This window comes from Salmo salar, chromosome 14 (assembly GCF_965601325.2).
Source record: "Salmo salar chromosome 14, fSalSal1, whole genome shotgun sequence".
Classification (NCBI taxonomy): Eukaryota; Metazoa; Chordata; class Actinopteri; order Salmoniformes; family Salmonidae; genus Salmo; species Salmo salar.
The window spans coordinates 93941579-93954642 of NC_138304.1; the positions used below are offsets into that span (position 1 = coordinate 93941579).

A 13064-nucleotide genomic window follows, 5' to 3' on the forward strand; every position below is an offset into this window, starting at 1 on the left:
GGACTGGTGGGGGTTAACACCTCATGCCTTGTAAATCAAGGACAGAACACTCCTCTCCAAATTCACCCAAGGAATGTGCTTTGTTTTAAGACTTTGATGAAACACGTTCGAAAGCAACTATTGGAACAATATTTGTAATATTGAACGTGGGGAACGGGCAGACGTGACCTAAAAGATGGCTAATGTCGTCTTGGTTGTTATTTTGTGGTGATGAAATAAAAAATGTTAAAGGAAATACTGTAACTTGAAAAGTATACACTACATGTACAAAGTTTCCATCTTGTGCATGCTATATGAAAAAAGTTTTTGTTGAGGAATATGATTTTAGAAACTATAAGAAGAAATTGTTTTTATAACTGCACAGTACGTAGTCACTGCCCCCTTGAGTGAGGTCAGAGAGCGTGTCAGCCTGACGGAACCGCCCCTTAACAAACTGTATAAAATGGGTTAAGAATTAACAGACGAGACGTAGAGCTGCAGCTCACATTTAAAGTGGTTTGAACTGAATCTCAACTTGGGGTAGAGATGATAGTCACCTCCCAGACAATCACTGGTACGCTGAATATCTGTCCTAAGTGTTTAGAAAAGTGAATTGAAGTGGGACCATTCTACTACTCTGCTCAAAATCATCGTATTACACTACTCTCACCACCCCACTGGGAACCATCTACACGGCTGGCCAGCCTATCTTCAAACCATCGTATTACACTACTCTCACCACCCCACTGGGAACCATCTACACGGCTGGCCAGCCTACCTTCAAACCATCGTATTACACTACTCTCGCCACCCCACTGGGAACCATCTACACGGCTGGCCAGCCTACCTTCAAACCATCGTATTACACTACTCTCGCCACCCCACTGGGAACCATCTACACGGCTGGCCAGCCTACCTTCAAACCATCGTATTACACTACTCTCACCACCCCACTGGGAACCATCTACACGGCTGGCCAGCCTACCTTCAAACCATCGTATTACACTACTCTCACCACCCCACTGGGAACCATCTACACGGCTGGCCAGCCTACCTTCAAACCATCGTATTACACTACTCTCACCACCCCACTGGGAACCATCTACACGGCTGGCCAGCCTACCTTCAAACCATCGTATTACACTACTCTCACCACCCCACTGGGAACCATCTACACGGCTGGCCAGCCTACCTTCAAACCACCGTATTACACTACTCTCACCACCCCACTGGGAACCATCTACACGGCTGGCCAGCCTACCTTCAAACCACCGTATTACACTACTCTCACCACCCCACTGGGAACCATCTACACGGCTGGCCAGCCTACCTTCAAACCATCGTATTACACTACTCTCGCCACCCCACTGGGAACCATCTACACGGCTGGCCAGCCTACCTTCAAACCATCGTATTACACTACTCTCGCCACCCCACTGGGAACCATCTACACGGCTGGCCAGCCTACCTTCAAACCATCGTATTACACTACTCTCGCCACCCCACTGGGAACCATCTACACGGCTGGCCAGCCTACCTTCAAACCATCGTATTACACTACTCTCGCCACCCCACTGGGAACCATCTACACGGCTGGCCAGCCTACCTTCAAACCATCGTATTACACTACTCTCACCACCCCACTGGGAACCATCTACACGGCTGGCCAGCCTACCTTCAAACCATCGTATTACACTACTCTCACCACCCCACTGGGAACCATCTACACGGCTGGCCAGCCTACCTTCAAACCATCGTATTACACTACTCTCACCACCCCACTGGGAACCATCTACACGGCTGGCCAGCCTACCTTCAAACCATCGTATTACACTACTCTCACCACCCCACTGGGAACCATCTACACGGCTGGCCAGCCTACCTTCAAACCATCGTATTACACTACTCTCACCACCCCACTGGGAACCATCTACACGGCTGGCCAGCCTACCTTCAAACCATCGTATTACACTACTCTCACCACCCCACTGGGAACCATCTACACGGCTGGCCAGCCTACCTTCAAACCATCGTATTACACTACTCTCGCCACCCCACTGGGAACCATCTACACGGCTGGCCAGCCTACCTTCAAACCATCGTATTACACTACTCTCGCCACCCCACTGGGAACCATCTACACGGCTGGCCAGCCTACCTTCAAACCATCGTATTACACTACTCTCACCACCCCACTGGGAACCATCTACACGGCTGGCCAGCCTACCTTCAAACCATCGTATTACACTACTCTCACCACCCCACTGGGAACCATCTACACGGCTGGCCAGCCTACCTTCAAACCATCGTATTACACTACTCTCACCACCCCACTGGGAACCATCTACACGGCTGGCCAGCCTATCTTCAAAGAGGCAGCTTCAGGAGCAAATGAAAAATAATAATAATAATAAATCCAACTCTGTAGTTCTGTTCAGGACTACACGACAAGTCACGGGATAACAGACAACTACAAAGGAGGACAACAGTATGAAACTTGTTGGAACCATTTTGGACAATCAGAGCCTTACAAGCGTGCCGCGAAAATTCCCAACCACCTTCCCAATTAGGCCAGTTCCGAGAGATACAACCTTTCACGTAAATACATTCATGATTTGTTAGTCCAAGCGGGCGGCGGTGTGTATGTAAAGTATAGGTGCTAAAAGTCAGAGTAGTTTATAAAATGTACCAACGTTAAGTCAGTCTCAGTCCCTCTTGCCCCTCTTGCCCTCTCCATGTCTTTTGTAACAAGCAGCCATATTATTGTCCGTCTGCTAGGGACCTGTTTTTAAATGTATTCAGTCTGCATGTTTGTCCTGTTACCATTTAGTTAGCTAGTAAATAAATAATTAAACTAATGTGTAGTACTGAATAATAAGGCTGGGATTTGTGCGGATTCAGGAGTTTACGACTGTTCAGAATGATGATATGATACGAGGTAATGATTAATAAGATTACTGTTTATCGATGAAATTGGTAAAGATATGAGCTTAATTCGGGAGATGGTAACTAAAGAACCGCTGTTGTGGTGCCCCAAATCCTAATCAGTTAAATGTTGCATGATAAATAAAAAAATAAAAAAATGGATAACAATTAAACATGGATTAAATAAATCTGATTAATGTTAGAAGTCAAGTCACAAATAAGGTTGCAAAGGGTCGGAAACTTTCCGGTAAATGTACAGAATTTTTCTGAAAAGTTAAGCCCGGGAATTTTGCTTAAATTAAAAAGAAAAGATCACTTATAACAGTTTACTTTTTTGGGGGGGATACACAAGGCAATTCTAGGACTTGTGGCATATTATGGTTAAACTATCCCCAATTCAATGGAATTGCAACCCTCCGCATGCACAGTGCATTCCTCCATCACATGTACAGCTGATTCTCAAGATCTTGCACACTACTGAGATGCTATTGAGCCCACACTACTACAATGGAGACAAGGACTACATGCTTTCTGGTAAGATTTGATTACAATACTGGGTGGGGTGAATATATTTTATATGAAAAATTATTTTTGTTAACTAGTAAATAGTAGCCTACAGCCAAGTGTGTTTAACTTAAGGTATAGGGGGCAGTATTTTCGTGCCCAGAATCAAATATTTGTATATTATTAGTGGATTTGGATAGAAAACACTGAAGTTTCTAAAACTGTTTGAATGATGTCTGTGAGTATAACAGACATAACAAAAATCCAACCAGGAAGTGGGAAATCTGATGCTTGTAGTCTTCAAGTCATTGCCTATCTACCACAGTGATTTAGGGTTCATTCTGCACTTCCTAAGCCTTCCACTAGATGTCAACAGTCTTTAGAAACTTGTTTCAGGCTTTTGCAGTGAACAGAGTGAACAAGAAGGCCGGGAAGTTGGTGACTCAGAAAATGACATGAGTTCATTGGTGCACATTCACGTGATGAGGTAACTGTGTTCCATAACGTTTTTCAAGACATTAGAATCGTCCAGTTGGAATATTATTTAAGTTATGTTAAAAAGGCCCTAAAGATTGATACTATACAACGTTTGACATGACAATGCTATTTATGATTTTAGATGACTCCAAAATGGCGGGTATCTGTATTGCCTGATGTATTTTTCTGAGCGCCGTACACACATTATTGCAAAGTGTGCTTTCCCCGTGAAGCTTTTTAAAATCTGTCACAGCGGTTGCATTAAGGAGATGTTTAATATTTTATCAACGTTTATGAGTATTTTTGTAAATTGTTGTGCTAATTCACCGGCAGTTTTGGAGGCAAAATATTTTCTGAACATCACGCGCCAATGTAAAATGTTTTTTTTTTTTATATAAATATGAACTTTATCGAACAAAACATACATGTATTGTGTAACATTGAGTCCTAGGAGTGTCATCTGAGGAAGATCGTCAAAGGTTAGTGCTTAATTTTAGCTGTATTTCTGTTTTTTGTGACCCCTCTCCTGCTTGGAAAATGGCTGTGTGGTTTTTCTTGTGTTGGCACTGTCCTAACATAATCTAACTTTATGCTTTTGACCGTAAAGCCTTTTTGAAATCAGACAATGTGGTTGGATTAAGGAGAGGTGTATCTTTAAAATGGTGTAAAATAGTTGTATGTTTGAGAAATTTGAATGATGACATTTTGTTAATTTGAATTTGCCGCCCTGATATTTCACTGGCTGTGTGGCACAGGTGGGACGCTAGCGTCCCAGGTAGCCCATAGAAGTTAAATAATTTCTAAACTTACTCATTTTTGCTAGTTAGTTTTTGCTACCATATGGGTTTTAGCTTGCTTGAGGCGGCTAACTGAGGAGTGTTAATTCACCTGTTTACATACATGTTTCATTTTAAAACATTTATCTGACAAAGGAGTTGTTTAACCTCTAGGGTCGGCGGGACGAAATCGTCCCACCTACGTAACAGCCAGTGGAATCCTGTGGCGCGTTATTCAAATACCTTAGAAATGCTATTACTTCAATTTCTCAAACATATGACTATTTTACACCATTTTAAAGACAAGACTCTCGTTAATCTAACCACACTGTCCGATTTCAAAAAGGCTTTACAACGAAAGCAAAACATTAGATTATGTCAGCAGAGTACCCAGCCAGAAATAATCAGACACCCATTTTTTCAAGCTAGCATATAATGTCACATAAACCCAAACCACAGCTAAATGCAGCACTAACCTTTGATGATCTTCATCAGATGACAACCCTAGGACATTATGTTATACAATACATGCATATTTTGTTCAATCAAGTTCATATGTATATCAAAAACCAGCTTTTTACATTAGCATGTGACGTTCAGAACTAGCATACCCCCGCAAACTTCCGGCGAATTTACTAAATTACTCACGATAAACGTTCACAAAAAACAAATTATTTTAAGAATTATAGATACAGAAGTCCTCTATGCACTCGCTATGTCCGATTTTAAAATAGCTTTTCGGTGAAAGCACATTTTGCAATATTCTAAGTAGATAGCCCTGTGATGCCAGGCTAACTATTTAGACACCCACCAAGTTTAGCCCTGACCAAAGTCAGATTTACTATAAGATAAATGTTATTACCTTTGCTGTTCTTCGTCAGAATGCACTCCCAGGACTTCTACTTCAATAACAAATGTTGGTTTGGTTCAAAATAATCCATAGTTATGTTCAAATATCCTCTGTTTTGTTCGTGCGTTCAAGACACTATCCGAATGGTAAAGAAGGGTGACGCGCACGACGCATTGTGACAAAAAAATTCTAAATATTCCATTACCGTACTTCGAAGCATGTTTAAAATCAATTTTTATGCCATTTTTCTCATAAAAAAGCGATAATATTCCGACCGGGAAAGCGTGTTTAGGTTCAAAGAGAGAGAAAATAAAAACATGGGGTCGACTCGTGCACACGCCTCCGTCCCATTGTCCTCTGATAGAGCACTTACCAAAGGCGCTAATGTGTTTCAGCCTGGGGCTGGAATTACATCATTCAGCTCTTTCCCGCCTTCTGAGAGCCTATGGGAGCCGTAGGAAGTGTCACGTTACAGCAAAGATCCTCAGTTTTCAATAAACAAAGCCAAGAAGAACAAGAACTTGTCAGACAGGTCACTTCCTGTAAGGAATCTTCTCAGGTTTTTGCCTGCCATATGAGTTCTGTTATACTCACAGACACCATTCAAACAGTTTTAGAAACTTTAGGGTGTTTTCTATCCAAAGCCAATAATTATATGCATATTCTAGTTTCTGGGCAGTAGTAATAACCAGATTAAAATTGGGGACGTTTTTTATCCGGCCGTGCAAATACTGCCCCCTACCCCCAACAGGTTAATCTAACTGCTTAACTACTTATCTGTACATGGATTTGTATTTGTTTGTTTTACTCTTTTTTCCTAATCTTCACAGGAAAATGCCACAGACACTATGACGTGTGGAGACATTTCAGTGCAGCTAATTTAGAAGGAAAAGCTGTGTACATTTGCAAATACTAGGCCAAATCATATGTGAAGAATGCAACAAAGATGCAGAATCATCTGGCCAAGTGCATAAAGTTCCCTCAGCGCTCACAACAAGCAACCTCTGACAAAAGTCCCTCTACTTCTATTTGATGTGAAAATTATGAATCAGACACCTTATCGATAGCAACAGCCCATGGTCCTCCTGGAATCAGAACTTTTTTTGACTCAATGGAGGACCGTAGTCAGAGAAATGCTGATGAATGTCTTGCTCGAGCTGAGTATGCAACTGGTTCACCTCTGATGCTCAGGCAATGTGTATTGGAAGAGATTTATGAATGTTCTTCGCCCAGCATACACCCCTCCAACCAGACATGCTTTATCTACTCATTTGCTGAATGCACAGTTCAACAGAGTTCAAGTGAAGGTCAAGCAAATCATAGAGAAAGCAGAATGTATTGCAATTATCTGATAGGTGGTCGAATGTTCATGGGCAAGGAATAATTCACTACATCAATCTCCACTTCTCAACCAGTATTCTACCAGAGCAGACAAGGGACAGACACCGGTCTCTACATTGCAGATGAGCTGAAGGCAGTCAATGACCTTGGACCACAGAAGGTATTTGCACTGGTGGCAGACAATGCTGTGAACATGAAGGCTGCTTGGTCTAAAGTGGAGGCCCATTGGCTGTGCTGCTCATGCATTGAATCTGCTCAAGGACATATCACTGAAAACAATGGATACACTCAACAAGAGAGTCAAGGAAATGGTTAGGTATGTGAAGGGTCATCAAATTATAGCAGCAATCTACCTCACCAAGCAAAGTGGGAAGAATAAGAGCACCACATTGAAGCTGCCCAGCAACACCCTATGGTGTCATCACTACCGTGTCTCACCACCTTGGCCTGGATGAAGGCAAGGCTCTTGGCAGTCTGGAAGAGTACACTTCCAAGCAAGGGCTTTGGGATGGAGATGTAATATGGCAGTTGTGCCAACATATCTCATCAGCCACCTGGTGGAAGGGACTTTGTGGATCTGAGGCTCTTTCCCCTGTTGCCTCCATCATACTCCAAATCCCACCAACATCAGCCATCTCAGAGCGCTACTGGTCCTCGTTTGGGAAGACACACACACACACACACACACACACACACACACACACACACACACACACACACACACACACACACACACACACACACACACACACACACACACACACACACAAGCACACAAGCACGCAACAGGCTGACCAAGACAAGGGTTGAAAAATTGGTGGCCATCGGGCAAATTTGAGGCTAACAACAAGCCATCCTCAACAAGGTTGGCAAGAGACAGTGAAGATGAGGCCTCAGAGTCTGATGTTCAAGAGGTGGACATTGAGGTCCAGGGAGAAGACATGGAAGCCTGAGAGGAAGACAGTCTAGAAACTAAAGCTTTGGTTGTCTTTTTACAGATGTATGTTGAAAACGTTTTTGGGAGATGGATCATTCAATATTCCCTTTCTTCTGTTGTTCAGTGAAATCATCCCATGTGAAGAGTGAACTCATTTAATTAAAGTTAAAATCGTAACTAAATCATTTTTCCCTTTCTATTGGAAGGATTTAATCATTTGCAATTTTGTCTACTTATGATAAGGTAAAAGGTTTGTGTTTGTCTCCATACAATATGGTAAATATATTCAATGTAAAAAAACATCTACATTTAAATGGTATTAATATTAATTCGCACATATTCCCGTTAATTCGCACCGAAAGTTTCCTCCTCTGAATATTGCCCAAAATGTGTAACCCTTGTCATGACACATTCATCTTGTTTGCAGTAATCATTCTGATGGTATGTGCAAAGAACCTATAGATTAAGAGCTCCAGAAACAGTCTACTTTGCAATGCTTTCCCAGAATTGTTAGCCAGTCAGAAATCTTGGTTTGAAAACTGTGGCTCGTGTATCTGAGTTTATGGGTGATTGTATGGGGATGTTGGTCTATTTACGGGGAGATGGTGATCTTGGTCTCTGTGTCCACTTCAATCTTTTTTAGGTTCCGTCCTTCCTTCCCGATCAGTCGGCCCACAAAGTTGTTGTGAGCCAGAATCTTCAGTGGAATCTCCTCAGTACTGTGGATAAAGGAGACACCGAGATAAGAGAGAAGACGGCTCAATGGGTCAAGTTATAGAATAATAATTAAGAATAGAAGTTGGGTATCCTAACATGACTGACTAGGGCAGTTGGTTTTGGAGGCCTGCTGGTTATGTGCGTGTGTGTATGTATGCATTCTCCAGCTGAACTCACAACTTGGTGTCAAGGGCCTCCTTCTGCATGATCTCCATGATGGTTCTGCAGGCGTTGGAGCAGCCCTCTGGGGTGGAGTGGACCGTGATGGGCTTCTCTGCAGCTCCCGCATTCTCCTTTCTGTGGATGTCGATCCTAGAGAGGGGCAAGAGAGAGACTGATTTAGAAGGGAAGAGTCGTTTTTGTCACCCTCTAAACCTGCTACCGGCTGGTCCCGTACTACTCCCAACCGGAGACAGTCGTTCAATACCCGTGTCCACCTTCCGTACTGGCTCAATCTCACACAATCACTAAAGATAGGTGAAACGGTCAACATCCATCGTTATCAACTTGTGAAACTCTCAAGGCATCTCATCAATAGGTAGTTGGAGCCAAAATTAACATTTTCTCAGTGAGTCATTTACTCTGTGGGAGTGAGCTTTATATTACCAAGCCTCATAAAATGTATTGATATTTATGGTTATAAATGAAGGCCATGTTCAGTAGCCAAACATAGCAGATAGAAATGTCATTAAGAGCTTAAGAGCCAATATGATTCCTAATTCTACATCTAAGAGAGGGGTGTTTGTTGTACATGCACAACGTTGTGTCCTGCTGAATGCACCCCATTAGAATGTTGTGTACATGAATGTGTACATGATCAGGGAAGCAGTCCTACTTTGAGTGTGTCTGTTTTGTGACATTGCGAATCGTGGCTCCTTCCTTGCCGATGATGGCTCCTACGAACTGTGTGGGGACGAGTATGCGCAAAGGGACGTCCGACTGCAGTTTGGGGCGCGCCCCCAGGCCTGGGGAACCCGATCGCAGAGGACCACGGGGGACAAAGCCCCTCTTACCCCCACCCAGGTTCGGGGTGGCAGCAGCCGCCGTCTCGTCGGGGATGTACGACACCTTCAGGGCAAAGTCCTCCATCAGGAAGCCATTCAGCTTTTCCATCGCCCTGGCAACCACAGAGAAAAAGCTGTCAGTCACTAGGCAGGTTTCCATTGATGTAGGTTTATTTGAAAAAAGCAATGTGGCAAAAAAAATAAAACGTGTAATGGAAACTTCAGATATAGGATACATTTTCTAAAAGAGAATTTTTACCCGTTCGATGGGGTTGATTTTTATTTTGTTGAACATTAATTATTGTGACAAATGATGGAAACTGTGCTTTTCAAATAAAATGATTGCCCAATAATTTTGAAGGTACGTCATGGCCCCAGTTGCATTTTCAAACAAATAATTTCTCTGTACGGAATCCATATCCTATATGTTAACATAGGGTGACCGTGAGCTGTTAGCTAAATAACCAGACGGGAAGTTAACAATGGCTTATTAGGCATAAATAAATGGTCTTTTTTTACCCCCCATATCATCATATCCAATTAGGATCTTGTCTCATCGCTGCAACTCCCCAACGGGCTCAGGAGAGAAGGTCCAGTCATGCATCCTTCGATACATGACCCGCCAAACCGCGCAGCTTAACACCCGCCCGCTTAACCCGGAAGCCAGCCATACCAATGTGTCAGAGGAAACACCATTCAACTGACGACCGAAGTCAGCCTGCAGGCGCCCGGCCAGCCACACAAATGTTATTTGTCACATGCGCCACATACACATGCACCGAATACAAACTTACCGTGAAATGCTTACTTACAAGCCCTTAACCAACAATGCAGTTCTAGAAATAGAGTTAAGAAAATATTTACTAAATAAAAAGTAATTTTTTTTAATTAAAAAAATCAAATCAAATAAAAATAACAAGGTTATGTACAGTGCATTCAGAAAGTATTCAGACCTTGACTTTATCCACATTTTGTTACATTACAGCCTTATTCTAAAATGGATTAAGTTGTTTCTCAATCTACACACAATACTCCATAATGACAAAGTGAAAACGACTTTAGAAATGTTGGCAAATTTTGTTAAAAAAAATAAATAACAGAAACACCTTTACATAAGTATTCAGACCCTTTGCTATGAGACTCGAAATTGAGCTCAGGTGCATCCTGTTTCCATTGATCATCCTTGAGATGTTTCTACAACCTGATTAGAGTCCATCTGTGGTAAATTCAATTGATTCGACATGATTTGGAAAGGCACACCTGTCTATATAAGGTCCCACAGTTGACAGTGCATGTCAGAGTGAAAACCAAGCCATGATGTTAAAGTAATTGTCCGTGGATCTCCGAGACAAGATTGTGTCAAGGCACAAATCTGGGGAAGGGTACCAAAAAAAATGTCTGCAGCATTGAAGGTTCCCAAGAACACAGTGGCCTCCATTCTTTTTTATTTTACCTTCATTTAACTAGGCAAGCCAGTTAAGAACAAAATCTTAATTACAATGACGGCCTACCCCGGCCAAGCCCTAACCTGGACAACGCTGGGCCAATTGTGCGCAGCCATATGGAACTCCCAATCATGGCCGATTGTGATACAGCCTGGAATCGAACCAGGTCTGTAGTGAAGCCTCTAGCACTGAGATGCGGTGCCTTAGACCGCTGCGCCACTCGGGAGCCTTAAATGGAAGAAGTTTGAAACCACCAAGACTTCTTAGAGCTGGCCGGCAGGCTAAAATAAGCAATCGGGGGAGAAGGGCCTTGATCAGGGAGGTGACCAAGAACCTGATGGTCACTCTGACAGAGCTCCAGAGTTCCTCTGTGGAGATGGAAGAACCTTCAAGAAGAAAAAACCATCTCTGCAACACTCCACCAATCAGACATTTATGGTAGAGTGGCCAGATGGAAGCCAGTCAAAGCAGGTTGTCATGTGCCTGTTACTTAGGAGTTTGCCAAAAGGCACCTAAAGACTGACCATGAGAAACAAGATTCTCTGGTCTGATGAAACCAAGATTTAACTCTCAGCCCTGAATGCCAAGCATCACATCTGGAGGAAACCTGGCACCATCCCTACGCTGAAGCATGGTGGCAGCATCATGCTGTAGGGATGTTTTTCAGCATCAGGGACTGGGAGACTAGTTAGGATCGAGGGAAAGTGCAGAGAGATCCTTGATGAAAACCTTCTCCAGAGCACTCAGTACCTCAGACTTGGGCGAAGGTTCACCTTCCAACAGGACAATGACCCTAAGCACACAGCCAAGACAACACAGGAGTGGCTTCGGGACAAGTCTCTGAATGTCCTTGAGTAGCCCAGCCAGAGCTCGGACTTGAACGTGAAAGAACAGCTCTGTAGATACCTGAAAATACAGCGATTCTGTACAGAGATTCTCCCCATCCAACCTGACAGAGCTGGAGAGGATCTGTAGAGAAGAATGGGAGAAACTCCCCCAAACACAGGTATGCCAAGCTTGTAGCATCATACCCAAGAAGACTCGAGGCTGTAATCCCTGCCAAACAAATTACTGAGTAAAGGGTATGAATACTGACGTAAATGTAATATTTCAGTTTATTTTTTATATATTTGCTAACATTCCTAAAAACCTGTTTCTGCTTAGTCATTATGGGGTATTATGTGTAGATTGATGAGGGGGAAAAAACAATTGAATCCATTTTCCACAAAATGTGGAAAAAGTCAAGGGGTGTCTGAATATTTTGAATGCACTGTACAGGGGGTACCGGTACTGAGTCAGTGGTTAGTCGAGGTAATTTGTACATGTAGGTAGGGGTAAAGTGACTACGCATAGATAAACAGCAAGTAGCAGCAGTGTAAAAACAAAGGGGGGGGGGGGGGGGGGGGGTTTCAATGTAAGTAGTCCGGTGGCCACTTGAATAATTGTTCAGCAGTCTTATGGCTTGTGTGTAGAAGCTGTTAAGGAGCGTTTTGGACCTAGACTTGGCGCTCAGGTAACGCATGCCATGCGGTAGCAGAGAGAACAGTCTATGACTAGGGTGACTGGAGTCTGACAATTTTTTGGGCCTTCCTCTGACACCACCTAGTATATAGGTCCTGGATGGCAGGAAGCTTAACCCCAGTAATGTACTGAGCTGTACGCACTACCCTCTGCAGTGCCTTTACGGTCAGATGCCGAGTAGTTGCCGTACCAGGCGGTGATGCCGCCGGTCAGGATGCTCTCGACGGTGCAGCTGTAGAACTTTTTGAGGATCTGGGGACCCATGCCAAATCTTTTCAGTGCCCTCTTCACAACTGTCTTGGTGTGCTTGGACCATGTTAGTTTGTTGGTGATGTGGACACCAAGGAACATCAAACTCTCGACCCGCTCCACTACAACCCTGTTGATGAGAATGGTGGCATACTCGCCCCCCCCTCCCCTCTTTCCTGTAGTCCACGAGCATCTCCTTTGTCTTGCTCAAGTTGAGGGAGAGGCGTCTGACCTCCCTATAAGCTGTCTCATCGTTGATCAGGCCTACCACCGTTGTGTCATCAGCAAACTTGATGTGTTAGAGTCGTGCTTGGCCATGCAGTCGTGGGTGAACAGGGA

The 13064-nt window shown here is 43.5% G+C and overlaps 1 protein-coding gene across 2 annotated transcripts in view; it reads right to left on the bottom strand.

The window, feature by feature from the left end:
• LOC106570533 (insulin-like growth factor 2 mRNA-binding protein 3) overlaps positions 1–13064 on the bottom strand; it is a 40364-nt gene that overhangs the window by 11227 nt on the left and 16073 nt on the right. For both annotated transcript variants that reach the window (XM_014142965.3, XM_014142966.3), the window contains exons 6-8: positions 9342–9623; positions 8684–8818; positions 8386–8508 (exon numbers count right to left, since the gene is read on the bottom strand). In XM_014142965.3, the coding sequence (XP_013998440.1) occupies positions 8386–8508; positions 8684–8818; positions 9342–9623 (540 nt within the window). The remainder of the gene's footprint in view (positions 1–8385; positions 8509–8683; positions 8819–9341; positions 9624–13064) is intronic.